Source organism: Tachysurus fulvidraco, chromosome 22 (assembly GCF_022655615.1).
Source record: "Tachysurus fulvidraco isolate hzauxx_2018 chromosome 22, HZAU_PFXX_2.0, whole genome shotgun sequence".
In the NCBI taxonomy this organism is placed as follows: domain Eukaryota; kingdom Metazoa; phylum Chordata; class Actinopteri; order Siluriformes; family Bagridae; genus Tachysurus; species Tachysurus fulvidraco.
Window position 1 is genome coordinate 1,043,630 of NC_062539.1, and position 15,000 is coordinate 1,058,629.

At 44.5% G+C, this 15,000-nt stretch overlaps 1 protein-coding gene across 2 annotated transcripts in view; it reads left to right on the plus strand.

The window, feature by feature from the left end:
* Positions 1–15,000, plus strand: part of zfyve9a (zinc finger, FYVE domain containing 9a) — a 26,142-nt gene that overhangs the window by 1,214 nt on the left and 9,928 nt on the right. The window contains exons 2-11 of one of the 2 annotated variants that reach the window (XM_027160535.2): positions 4,139–4,243; positions 4,540–4,647; positions 6,547–7,982; positions 10,072–10,171; positions 10,793–10,963; positions 12,497–12,663; positions 12,751–12,868; positions 14,009–14,131; positions 14,396–14,551; positions 14,855–15,000. The exon at positions 14,855–15,000 is cut by the window's right edge and continues 79 nt beyond it. In XM_027160535.2, the coding sequence (XP_027016336.2) occupies positions 4,578–4,647; positions 6,547–7,982; positions 10,072–10,171; positions 10,793–10,963; positions 12,497–12,663; positions 12,751–12,868; positions 14,009–14,131; positions 14,396–14,551; positions 14,855–15,000 (2,487 nt within the window). In that variant the 5' untranslated portion in view covers positions 4,139–4,243; positions 4,540–4,577. The remainder of the gene's footprint in view (positions 1–4,138; positions 4,244–4,539; positions 4,648–6,546; positions 7,983–10,071; positions 10,172–10,792; positions 10,964–12,496; positions 12,664–12,750; positions 12,869–14,008; positions 14,132–14,395; positions 14,552–14,854) is intronic. The other variant, XM_047806598.1, reaches the window with a different exon arrangement.

Sequence of the window (15,000 nt, forward strand, 5' to 3'; positions counted from 1 at the left end):
AAACTGGAGACTCCTACACCACATACACACAAACACACACAAACTGGAGACTCCTACACCACATACACACAAACACACACAAACTGGAGACTCCTACACCACATACACACAAACACACACAAACTGGAGACTCCTACACCACATACACACAAACACACACAAACTGGAGACTCCTACACCACATACACACAAACACACACAAACTGGAGACTCCTACACCACATACACACCCACACACAAACTGGAGACTCCTACACCACATACACACCCACACACAAACTGGAGACCCCTACACCACATACACACAAACACACACAAACTGGAGACTCCCACACCACATACACACAAGCACACACAAACTGGAGACTCCTACACCACATACACACACAAACTGGAGACTCCTACACTACATACACACAAACACACACAAACTGGAGACTCCTACACCACATACACACAAACACACACAAACTGGAGACTCCTACACCACATACACACAAACACACACAAACTGGAGACTCCTACACCACATACACACACAAACTGGAGACCCCTACACCACATACACACAAACACACACAAACTGGAGACTCCTACACCACATACACACACAAACTGGAGACTCCTACACCACATACACACCCACACACAAACTGGAGACTCCTACACCACATACACACAAACACACACAAACTGGAGACTCCTACACCACATACACACACAAACTGGAGACTCCTACACCACATACACACCCACACACAAACTGGAGACTCCTACACCACATACACACAAACACACACAAACTGGAGACTCCTACACCACATACACACAAACACACACAAACTGGAGACCCCTACACCACATACACACAAACACACACAAACTGGAGACTCCTACACCACATACACACACAAACTGGAGACTCCTACACCACATACACACACAAACTGGAGACTCCTACACCACATACACACCCACACACACAAACTGGAGACTCCTACACCACATACACACAAACACACACAAACTGGAGACTCCTACACCACATACACACAAACACACACAAACTGGAGACTCCTACACCACATACACACAAACACACACAAACTGGAGACTCCTACACCACATACACACCCACACACAAACTGGAGACTCCTACACCACATACACACCCACACACAAACTGGAGACTCCTACACCACATACACACACAAACTGGAGACTCCTACACCACATACACACAAACACACACAAACTGGAGACTCCTACACCACATACACACACAAACTGGAGACTCCTACACTACATACACACAAACACACACAAACTGGAGACTCCTACACTACATACACACAAACACACACAAACTGGAGACTCCTACACCACATACACACAAACACACACAAACTGGAGACTCCTACACCACATACACACACAAACTGGAGACTCCTACACCACATACACACAAACACACACAAACTGGAGACTCCTACACTACATACACACAAACACACACAAACTGGAGACTCCTACACTACATACACACAAACACACACAAACTGGAGACTCCTACACCACATACACACAAACACACAAACTGGAGACTCCTACACCACATACACACAAACACACACAAACTGGAGACTCCCACACCACATACACACAAACACACACAAACTGGAGACTCCTTCACCACATACACACCCACACACAAACTGGAGACTCCTACACCACATACACACCCACACACAAACTGGAGACTCCTACACCACATACACACACAAACTGGAGACTCCTACACCACATACACACCCACACACAAACTGGAGACTCCTACACCACATACACACAAACACACACAAACTGGAGACCCCTACACCACATACACACAAACACACACAAACTGGAGACTCCTACACCACATACACACAAACACACACAAACTGGAGACTCCTACACCACATACACACAAACACACACAAACTGGAGACTCCTACACCACATACACACAAACACACACAAACTGGAGACTCCTACACCACATACACACCCACACTGGAACTGGATACTCCTTCACCACACACACACACAGACGCATACACACACATACAGACACACACACAAACTGGAGACTCCTACACCACATACACACGCACACTGGAACTGGATACTCCTTCACCACACACACATACACACACACACAAACTGGAGACTCCTTCACCACATCTCTCACACACACATACACATACATACAGACAGACACACACACACACACACACACAAACTGGAGACTCCTTCACCACATCACACACACACAAACTGGAGACTCATTCACCACATCTCTCTGTCACACACACACACTGGAGACTCCTTCACCGACACACACAAACTGGAGACTTCTTCACATCTTTCACACACGCACACACACACACACACACACTGGAGACTTCTTCACCACATCACACACACACAACACACACACAACCGTTACTAGCGTTCACCACTAAACAGCTTCTTTCCTTTAGTATAAGACTGTGTGTTTTTTAGTGGGTTTATGGGCTAAAAACCGTATTTCATTCCACATCAGTTTGTTATGTAAAAAACGTCAAAGTGACTTTAAACGTTTTCTTGTTCCAGCGATGAGGAGGTTGAACGATTCTGTCAGAATTATATCGCAATATTTTGAGAAGTTTCGTTATTGATCATAGTTTTACGATGTGCACAAAGATATTAAAGTTTAACAAGTTGGAGACATAAGTTAAGATGAAAAAAAAGTCTTTGGTATAAATACTCTGGCATTATGCAGTTCACTGGGCTGTTTGTGTGGCACACTTCAGGGTTAAATCCAGATTTTTTTTGTCTTTAATCTTCATCTGCAAACTCTAGGTGTAACACATGATGTAGCCTGAAGATGTGTGTGCTTTAAGTCACACAGCGAGGACGTGGAAGGTCTTTTGTTTTGTTTCTAAATTCCTAGAAAATGAACGTAATGAAACTACACTTCCTTTCAACGTTTAAAAGGGCTCCTGGACAATAACAGGAATCGAGGTCGTATCAGATGGCCGATCTGTGCTTGCGGTCATCGGGATATTTCAGAATGTCGCTTGGCAATAAAAGAACATTTTGATGAACATAAACCTCCGGAATGACGTAGTTAAATGCTGCTGAGATTTCTGTGTGTGCTGAAAGTGGTTTGGTTCAAAAGTGCACCTGAGCATCCATGGTCTGAATAAATAGAATGCTTCCATAGTCATAAATGGTTTGTCCCAAGGTGGACCCACTTTGTGAATGGTTTGTCCCAACAGTGGGCCCAGTTTATGAATGGTTTGTCCCAACAGTGGGCCCAGTTTATGAATGGTTTGTCCCAACAGTGGACCCGGTTTATGAATGGTTTGTCCCAACAGTGGACCCAGTTTATGAATGGTTTGTCCCAACAGTGGACCCAGTTTATGAATGGTTTGTCCCAACAGTGGACCCAGTTTATGAATGGTTTGTCCCAACAGTGGACCCAGTTTGTGAATGGTTTGTCCCAACAGTGGACCCAGTTTATGAATGGTTTGTCCCAACAGTGGACCCAGTTTATGAATGGTTTGTCCCAACAGTTCCCCCCTTATAGCTTTACTGGTTTTGCCCGACAGTGCAGTATATAATCCACTTGCCCATTTTTTTCTCAGGTGGGTTTTAGTTCAGGATGTACCCCAAGATATAAATGGTTTGATCTGACAGTGCACCCAGAGATGGAATGATTTGCCCTGAATGTTTACCCCTCATCACCTTCCTTGTAAGTATCCTGTGATTAGTGCTGCTAGTGAGGCTCAAATCTGTAACTAACTGTAAAATCTGTCGACGCTGCTGCTTCGTAAAGTCACTGCTCGCTCGGCAGATCCCGGCGTCCCAGGAGTATTCGGTCTCACCGCTTTTCACTTCTCCTGTATGAGCTTCATTCTGTAAAATCCACCCCATGGATGACAGGCCGTGCACAACCGTGTGATTGCAGCGCTCGCTTTTAACATCGTCACGTTTAACCTCAGGGAGGACGTCACCGGGACTCGGACCCGAGAACCAGAGGGAGAATTTAGCGTAGCTTTACCCGGCCGAACTGTCGTGTTTTGTGCTGAGACTTTGTGTTTGGCTTCAGGTCCGGCCGTCCGGTGTGTGCGAGACCGGCTGAGGGTGGAGTGGCTGAGATCGGACCTAACGTGAGCACGTTTCTGGAGTATCGCTCGAGAGGACCTGTGTGCAGGTGAGGATCAGGATCCTGATAGATTAAATGTTCTCAGGAACATTCTGAGACAAATAATCTAAACAAAATAAATAGAGTACGCGACATTAAGGTTACCGTGTGAAAACAAACACTTGAGTTTATAATTGATATAAAACGCACACCAGACTGTACGATATCTCTGACACGTGTATTGTGACATCATTCATAGTTAATATGGATAATGTTTTGCTGTAGCATCTTTCTGTCGATGAAGCTTCGATGTTCCTGCACGAAGATCAGACTGCCTCATAGATTTTTTTTTCATCTTCTCGCAGGTTCACACCGCACTCGACAGAGTGGAGCTTCCTCACCCATGGAGAATTACTTCCAGGCTGAAGCCTTTAACCTGGACAAAGTGCTGGACGAGTTCGAGCAGAACGAAGGTCTGTCGTTTTTCATCGATCAGTTACATCCTGCAGGAGACCCACTGGTGTGATCAGGGCTGCGTAGACACGGCGTTTCCTGCTTTATTAACATTCACACGTTCGTATTACTCGGTTTTTAATCCTCCGGCGTTCACGCTGCTGATGTCACCGTTGTATGTATACTTTTATTCAGAGATTTGTTTTGCTCGTTAACCGGCAATTACGCTGCTAACATTACTATAACAGAACACCCAGTTTTTCATTTTCTTTTGTACCGACTTTTAATCAACTCGTCAAGGATCGCATTTGCTCCGTATTAAAGAACCCTACTTTTTATTTTGTTATATTTCCTGTAGTGCGACTTTTTCAAAAACGTGTTAGAAAATGAATCAGCATTATGCCTAATTTTGGCGAGTACTCGTGGCAGCATACATTTAAAGGCAGGGTCTCCAGTTTTTGAGAAAAGCTTCAGAAAACCGAGTCGGCCCGAATAATAAACAAAAAATCGAAACAACCGTGTAGCCAATGAGCAGAAAGGGGTGGGGCTTGTCGATACGGGCGGAGAGAGTGTTCAGTGCGCGTGTGTGACATTAGCAGAAAGCGGCTTTAACATCGACATGGAGGATAAAAACAAAGAAAGAAAGAGAAGAAAGACTTACGATAAGGCAAGAAGTAGGACGTGTTAATATAGGATCAGCTTTCCAGCGCTGGAGAGAACTGAAGGAGCAGGAAGTCGGCCACATATTCACAGGTTGGAGTTTCCCGAGTCAATAACTCCTGAGCTAAACGCTGTTACTACACAAATAACACCTCTTTTCTATCGTAGTAATGTAGAGAGGCAGCTACAACCGCATTTTGTGTAGTAACAGCGTTTAGCTCAGGAGTTATCGACTCGGGAAACTCCGACCTGTGAATATGTGGCCGACTTTACTTAAGACGCCGAGGCGCTTTTTTCCTTCTCGATAGGTGAGTAACGTTGGTTTTGCTTTGTTACACAGAACTAATATATGCCTTTGTCCTTTACATCATTATGCTTGTGTGGCATTTTTGCTTGTTTGTTTATCTACAATCGTATTGTTCTTCCCTTCAGCTATGATAAAGACACGTTTCTTTCTGTTAGTCGCCTGGGTTACGTATGTATGTGTGGGCGGAGCTATCGGTACGGGGTGGGACCCGTTTGGGTTAGGGGCGTGTTTGTTTTAGTGATTTCAAATGTTGACATTGGCTTTCAAACAACAGAGACCCCACCTTTAAGACCGATATCTTATTAGAGAAAGCGATCCCATAATTCTGTTCAATGTAATTGAATAAAACGGAGGACAGAATTTTCTCAGTTTTCTGTGCTTCGCCTGGTTCAGCTTGCTCATGCCGGGAGAAGCAGTCTAGCATGTTAAACGAGGCTAATTAATCGGGAATGAACATTTCCCAAGCAATTTTGAACCGTCTGCCTTTTTTTCTCCGAGATTTTAATCGATGTCATAGAGCCGAGTACACGTGCTTTACCAGGTTAAGGTCAAAGAGACTTGCTTCTAATTTTAACTTTGATTTATGGAAGCGGCTCACGTTCATCTCGTGTAAGTCCAGAGACATCATTTAATTCTTTTATAAATGCCGGAGTGCAGATTAACCTCGTTTTAGTCTCCTCTGTGTTGACTGATTCCTCTGAGGATTAATAGAGTGACTTATAAACACCCGAGCGGAAGGAAAGAATCCACTGCAGTTGTGTATGTTAAAGAGAAAAGCCCTGACACGTTCCCAAACCTTTTTGGTGTCAGATTGAAAGACGGGTCTCAGAGCGAGGACTTAATTGACCTACTTGTTTCTGACCTCGTTTCCCAATTTATCTGCCGTCTCGTTCATTATTTCCTTCTCAGTCTTTGTGTTAATGTGCTCCCTCATTTTTGCTGTCACTCACAGATGAAACCGACGCCCCGACGCTTACCGACGCCAAGTGGACTCAGATCCTCGCTCCACCAGCTCACCTCTTATCCCTGAACCCTGCCTTGACTCGCGCCGATCTCAGTCCACGAGACGGCCCTCTTAACTTCAAACCTCTTCTAGAACCCTTGAGTTCTGGAAGCTCTTCTGTATTGAACGTATCTGCATCTGACGTGAAGCAGGAATCGGAAACGTGGAGCGAAGAAAAGCCAGCAGAGATCCACAGCCCTCCTTTGCTCCAGCCCAACATCGGGAAGCTGGTCAGCACCGAAAGTCAAGTGCCGGATTCTCCTCCTGCCACCAGGACTTCGATTGAGAACGGGTGTCCATCCAAATTGGAGTGCAACGGGGTTAGGAAGGTTTCCCAGACCAGAGATGATCCGAATCCTCCTCCTACAGATCCACCCAGCATCCTGGACTCGTGTGCTTTTCAACAAGGACAACAGCATAATGATGTCGCTAAGCAGAACAACACCTATTTTAATGATGCAGACTTTTCAAATCCTAAGGAAGGGCTCGGCCAAGGGGTGTCGAGCTTGAACAATGGTGCATCGTTTATCGAGATGGAGTCTGGGGGCATCGGGGAAATGGACGACACGGACAATCATTTTACTCTTCCGAAAGGGGGCAATTCTGAGAAAGGGGAGAATGTCCTGCAAGAACCTGGTAACGACGCTCAGAATTCTGTAGTCGACCTCGAGTGTCGTACTACAGGCGGTGTTCCGAACGGTACCGTCCTCAAGGCAGAAAGCGTCGAGCAAGACAAATCGGTCATAAAAGAGAAAGAAATTACGAATATGGATTCACCAGAGAATGCGAGAGCTCATCCCAACGGTCTGGGTGAAGAAAGCGAAAGAGATCGCCCGATCCAACGTCCTCCAGCACTTTTAAAGGAAGACTCGATAACCGAGGAGAAGGAGATGGAGGAGAGCAAACAGGAATCCTGTGAGCCTAACCGAGGTGAAAGTGTGAAACTCAACAACAGTCGAATGCAACTGGTCAGCGTTCCCTACGGTGGTGCAAGGCCCAAACAGCCCGTCAACCTAAAGCTGGAAATTCCTCGAGCTTTCTCAGGTCAAGTCCAAAATGAACTTGGCTCCACCGGTAGGAACAAGAACCTGGAGGCCCAGTGCAGGACAGGTTGCCTCGAGTCGTCCGGTGGGGGAACAGAATCTAAGGCTGCTCGAGTCAACGGAGACAGTGGAAACGGTTCCTCAGGCTTGCCCGTTCCCTCTGAGAACCCTGACAATGATCTCCAGGCAGGTCAGCAGGGAGCCCTCGAAAGGAAACCCTCCACCTCTCTTGGTGAAGTGGCTCCTGTGTGGGTGCCAGACTCTCAAGCACCCGTCTGCATGAAGTGTGAAGTCAGGTTCACCTTCACAAAGAGAAGGCACCACTGTCGAGCCTGCGGCAAGGTGAGGAGTTTAACGTCTGTCCCAATAACGGGTCACTTTACAATTTCAGCACGTATCAGAGCGGGGTTAGTGCAGATCATAAGGCAGATGATGTTCTCCATGAGGTTCATCAAAATATCTTTATCTCTTCAAATTTAAACGTTTTAACGTCCGAGACAATTACAGTGCAAAAGATAGCTAGTGGGTGACAACAAGCCTAGTAATCAGTGTAAACTACTGAATCTGAATCAGAATCAGAATCGGGTTTATTGGCGGGTGAGTCACACACACAAGGAATTAGTACAGACATAAATAACACTATACTATACAATACAGAGACATAAATAACACTATACTATACAATACAGAGACATAAATAACACTATACTATACAATACAGAGACATAAATAACACTATACATACGACAAATACAGACAAACACGAGACTAGACAATACACACAGAAATAACACTAGACAACATACACACATAAATACACACAATATACAGACTACACGAAAGAAACATACACAACACACAGAAATAACACTATACGTAGTACAATGACACACATAAAGAACACTATACTGATACAATACACACATAAATAACACTATACTATACAATACACACACAAATAACACTATACTATACAATACACACATAAATAACACTATACTATACAATACACACATAAATAACACTATACTATACAATACACACATAAATAACACTATACTATACAATACACACATAAATAACACTATACTATACAATACACACATAAATAACACTATACTATACAATACACACAACACTATACTATACAATACACACATAACACTATACTATACAATACACACATAAATAACACTATACTATACAATACACACATAAATAACACTATACTATACAGATGTGATACAATAGACATTATGAGTATTAAATATAAATACAGAATATATAACAGATCAGTTCTGTACATAAAGTATGAGTGTAAATAACAATATAGTGTAATATTATACTTTTGTACACTATACAGCAGCAGTAGTGTGTAATATATACAGATGATGTGATGACTGACAGTCCTGATAATGCAGTACTTATGGATATGAAGCAGGGAATATAATTATATAAATATTATAAACACTGCTGACTTTATAGCTAAAGACTCGGGACTTTAACACTTGGTATTCACAGGGCCTTTTTACACCCGGTCACTTCATGTGCTGTCTCTGATCCAATAGCCATCTGATTTGTTAAAACTGTTCCATTTACATCAGGCCACATAAACGCGTCTCAGCGAATCAGATATCGATCCGATCTTTTTGAAAGGCTGTATGTAATATTTCCTTTTAGGTGCATTATATAGCCAGTTGTTTCATGACGTGACACTTTGAACACTGCATAATGTGTGAGCTGATTGTGGGATGTGTGAGACCTGAGAACTTGTCCAAAGCCTTAAGGGAGAAGGTCCTGCTGATGCTGCATTTAAATAGCTCCTGGCTTTGTGGGAAACACACTGTAATTTCCCCAGGCAATAAACACAGCGCTACCGGTGAGGACAGAAACGCAGGCCGGAACAACCTTCGAGTAAAAAGTGAAAATGGAATAGAAGAGAGGGCGTGAGGGATGAGGGGTGAGGGGTGTTGGAGGACACTGTTGACTGATTAGTAAGATACAGCAGAACATGTAAAATATCATACTGATCACCTTTGTGTAGAACAATCATTTTTAACCTGTTTAATCAAGCTGAGGCGCGAGGCTACGGATAAGGCGCGAGGCTACGGATAAGGCGCGAGGCTACGGATAAGGCGCGAGGCTACGGATAAGGCGCGAGGCTACGGATAAGGCGCGAGGCTACGGATAAGGCGCGAGGCTACGGATAAGGCGCGAGGATGTTAACATAGATGGTGTTTCCAAACTTTCAACCTTAAATGCACATGAGGAGTTTCCAGTAAACCAAAGGCCTTTTGTTTTTCTCTCCTTAATTACTCTGTCGCTCTTAAAGCTACATTACGTCACGTTCACTTTCTTAGCTGCGGCTAACCTCTGTGTGTGTGTGTGTGTGTGTGTGTTTGTGTGTGTGTGTGTGTGTGTGTGTGTGCAGGTTTTCTGCGCTGCGTGCTGCAGTCTGAAGTGCAGGCTGATGTACATGGACAGGAAGGAGGCTCGTGTCTGCGTTACGTGTCACCGCACTTTAATCAGTGGTGAGATACAGGAAGTGTTGCTGTGTGAAGCGTTTACGTAAAGAGACGTTTTTTTTTTTAACCTCGTCCGAAATGATCTGTTACTATTAAATTAAATTATTAACACATACCTAAAGCTAATCTTTTGAGTGGTTCAGATGAATAAAGGAGACACTGGGAATGAAAATCAATTAATATTGAAGCACGAGAATAAATTATTTAAAAGGGGGAATTAAAAATTGATGGTACGCCGTCTGGAGCGAGAGCTAAAGTTTTAAAAGAATTAAATGATAGGGTAGGATTTGTAGTGATGGCACTGACCAGTACCATAGCCAGTACACCCCAGTGTGTCCAGTACACCCCAGTATAACCAGTACACCCCAGTGTGTCCAGTACACCCCAGTATAACCAGTACACCCCAGTGTGTCCAGTACACCCCAGTATAACCATGTTTTATATGATATTAATAACACCGTTCTGTAGTTTATAGACTGTAGCAGCTCATGTAGGCGACACCTTGGTGACAAATCTAAGATTAATCCAAAGATGGAATCAGAACGTTTCTGTTGATTCACAATCTTGTAGCACAGAGTTTATTTTTGTGATCGAACCTGACTTGTTCTTCCTGTACGACGTGCTCAGCTCAGGTGTGTGAGAGCGCTGGGAACAGCTCCAGTCCCAACCCCAACAACCCGGCCGAGTACTGCTCCACCATCCCCCCTCTGCAGCAGGCCCAGGCGTCCGGCACACTCAGCTCTCCACCTCCCACCGTCATGGTGCCTGTCGGCGTCCTCAAACAACTGGGCACTGAGGGTAAAACGCTGCCTTCCTCACACACTCATACAGACCGCTCCAGAAGTATTAGCACCTTTCACTAAACATCTCTAAATATAAAGGTTATCATTTTGTTCATCTCACTCTGAGAGAAACCTTTAACTGAAGTACATTTATTCACAGAAAGCCAAACGTTTTGAATGTACTCTGTGTGTGTGTGTGTGTGTGTTTATGTATGTGTTTATCTATGTGTACAGTATGTGTATGTGTTTATGTATGTGTGTGTGTATGTATGTATGTGTTTGTGTATTTATGTATGTGTGTGTGTGTGTGTTTGTGTGTGTGTATGTGTTTGTTTGTTTGTGTGTGTATGTGTGTACTGTGTGTGTGTACTGTGTGTTTGTGTGTGTATGTGTTTGTTTGTTTGTGTGTGAGTGTATTTATGTATGTATGTATTTGTGTGTGTGTGTGTGTGTGTTTGTGTATTTGTGTTTGTGTATGTGTTTGTGTGTGTGTGCAATTGTTTGTGTGTGTGTGTGTGTGTGTGTGTAAGGGGTGATGCAGAGCACATTAATCATTAAAACATGGAACGTGTGTATAAATAAAGGTGATTATGACCACCCCATGTTCCTCATGTTAATGAATGATAATCTGTGTCACCTCCTATACACACCCACATTAAACACACTGATGGACACAACCACATACACACCCACATTAAACACACTGATGGGGACAACCACATACACACCCACATTAAACACAGTGATGGGGACAACCACATACACACCCACATTAAACACAGTGATGGGGACAACCACATACACACCCACATTAAACACAGTGATGGACACAACCACATACACACCCACATTAAACACAGTGATGGACACAACCACATACACACCCACATTAAACACAGTGATGGGGACAACCACATACACACCCACATTAAACACACTGATGGGGACAACCACATACACACCCACATTAAACACACTGATGGGGACAACCACATACACACCCACATTAAACACACTGATGGGGACAACCACATACACACCCACATTAAACACAGTGATGGGGACAACCACATACACACCCACATTAAACACAGTGATGGGGACAACCACATACACACCCACATTAAACACAGTGATGGACACAACCACATACACACCCACATTAAACACAGTGATGGGGACAACCACATACACACCCACATTAAACACAGTGATGGGGACAACCACATACACACCCACATTAAACACACTGATGGGGACAACCACATACACACCCACATTAAACACAGTGATGGGGACAACCACATACACACCCACATTAAACACAGTGATGGGGACAACCACATACACACCCACATTAAACACAGTGATGGGGACAACCACATACACACCCACATTAAACACACTGATGGGGACAACCACATACACACCCACATTAAACACAGTGATGGGGACAACCACATACACACCCACATTAAACACAGTGATGGGGACAACCACATACACACTCGGCTAAAGACTAAAACATAACCTTTTTGGATCTCGGCAGGTCCTCTGTCCCGGGAGCAGAGAAGAGTTTGGTTTTCTGATGGGATTTTACCGAACGGAGAAACCACAGATTCCTCTAAAGGAACGGCTCCGAACCAGAACTCAAACCCCGTCCAACCTCCAGCTGTGTCCCAAATCTCAAACAAGTCCAATACCAGCACTCACGAGGTGAGAAGAAGCTTTCTTCTGACTGGACTGTAGTGTAGCTCCATGTGATGGAGAGTAGGTCATTTCTTCCCTTCCCCCACTCTGTAGGCGGCTCGTGCTCCCGGAGCTCCGGTGGGAAGCTCGGTCAGTCTCATCCCAGAGGACGGACTTCCTCCCATCCTCATCTCCACCGGAGTTAAAGGAGGTACGGGAGGCCACATCGCAGGTGCTTTGCTCATCCTCACCTTCCACCTTCATCCTGCCTGCATGTACACATCATCACCATTATCACCATCATCATCTTCACCATCATCATTTACCTTCACCACCATCACCATTTTATTCCTCACACAGACACACTTCATCATCCAGAGCGACTTACATTATCTCACATTTATACAGCTTAGTAATTGAGGGTTAAGGGCCTTGCTCAGGGGCCCAACAGTGGCAGCTTGGTGGCCCTGGGATTGAACTGACAATCTTCCGATTGGTAGCCTAACACCTTAACCACTAGGCTGATGGATGGATGGATGGATGGGAGTGATCAATAGATGGATAGATGCATGGAATCAGTAATGAACTGAGAGAAGCACTGAGGGATAAAAGGATGGGTAGACATACAGATGATCTTACAGAAGCAGAGATGGATGAATAGATGCACGGAAGGATAAATGCTTACATGGAGAATGGATGTATGGCTGGGTAAATGGACGGATAGATAAAATAACCAGAGGATAGAATGATAGAAGCATGGATGGAGAGAGAGAGATGCACAGATGGAATAATGGATAAATAAAAAGATATATACCTACATGATCAGATAAATAGATAGATAGATAGATAGATAGATGGATGAACAGATGGAAGGATGCTTGACTAGGTAAATGTTTAGAAAAGTGGAGGAAAGATGTACAATTAGAGCAGGATGGATGGATGAATAGATAGATGCACAGACGGATGGATAGGATCTAGGGATGTGGGAGCCTTTAGACTATTGATCGGAAGGTCATGAGTTCAAATCCCAGATAAGGGTGTCTGCTAAATGAAGTAAATGGATGAAAGCGTGGATGGGTAGAGAGATGGGTAAAGTGGATGGATGGTTGGATGAACAAAGTGGTGGATGGATAGATAAATAAAGAGCATTAATAATAAACGAGTCTGCCTGTAAACACAGTGTAACTGAATGGACCGAGTGCTGCAAATAAAACAGACGTATTTACACACCCTGCTAATAAAGGAACGTTACAGTTCATGGTTATTTCATCAGAATGGCCCAGCATGTGTGTGTGCACCTGTGTGTGTGTGTGTGTGTGTGTGCGCACAAGCTCGTATGTTAACGTTTAATCATTTTCTTTGTTCTCTGTAGATTACGCCGTGGAGGAGAAGCCATCAGAAGTCCTGCTCCTTCAGCAGCTAGAGGAAGGAGGTCCTGAGCCATTGGTGTTTGTGCTCAACGCTAATCTGCTAGCCATGGTTAAGCTCGTCAACTGTAAGCGAAATCGTCTTGTTGTCATGCTGTTTGGGATTGTTTTTTATACCATCGGTGTAGCTGATGCTCTTACAGGAATATGATTAAGTGTCTGACGATGACTCGCGTCTCTGACGATGACTCGCGTCTCTGATGCTGACTCTACGTCTCATCAGATAAAGAGTGACATTTCTCGTCGTTCTCGTGATAGCAGAGAAGTAAGAACACGTCCGTGCGCTTAAACTGCTCTGACGTCTCGCCTTTTCTCTCCCTGTCACTGTACAGATGTAAACAGGAAGTGCTGGTACGTGATGTCGAAGGGCATGCACGCCGTGGGCCAGGCCGAGGTGGTGGTGCTGCTGCAGTGCCTCCCTGATGAGAAGAGCATCCCGAAAGACATCTTCAGCCATTTTGTGCAGCTTTATCAGGAAGCTCTCGCAGGTAAATCCCCTAAACAGACGGCACGGCGCAGTCAAACAGAAGGCCGCTAAGTGAAAAACAGCAGGGAGGCTGAATTAAATGGAATTACATTTACCGAACACAATCCTCCTCCTGCGTGGTGTCTCAGCAGGGCGCCAATAATTATACACCAAGCATTTGGAAGGAGAAATGGAAATTAGTTTCCTGACAAGGATGTAGTTTGATTTTCACTCTGATGAGCAGTTTATTAACTGCGTATTATACGGAGTTTATGAAAGATCTGATCTGTTTTAACTCCACCCATCCCACCCCCCCTCCATACAGGTAATGTCCTGAGCCACCTGAGCCACTCGTTCTTCACACAGAGTTTCCTGGGCAGTAAGGAGCATGGTGGGTTCCTCTACATCACCCCGACCTTCCAGTCTCTTCAGGACCTCCTGCTGCCCAACCCGCCCTTCCTGTTCGGGGTC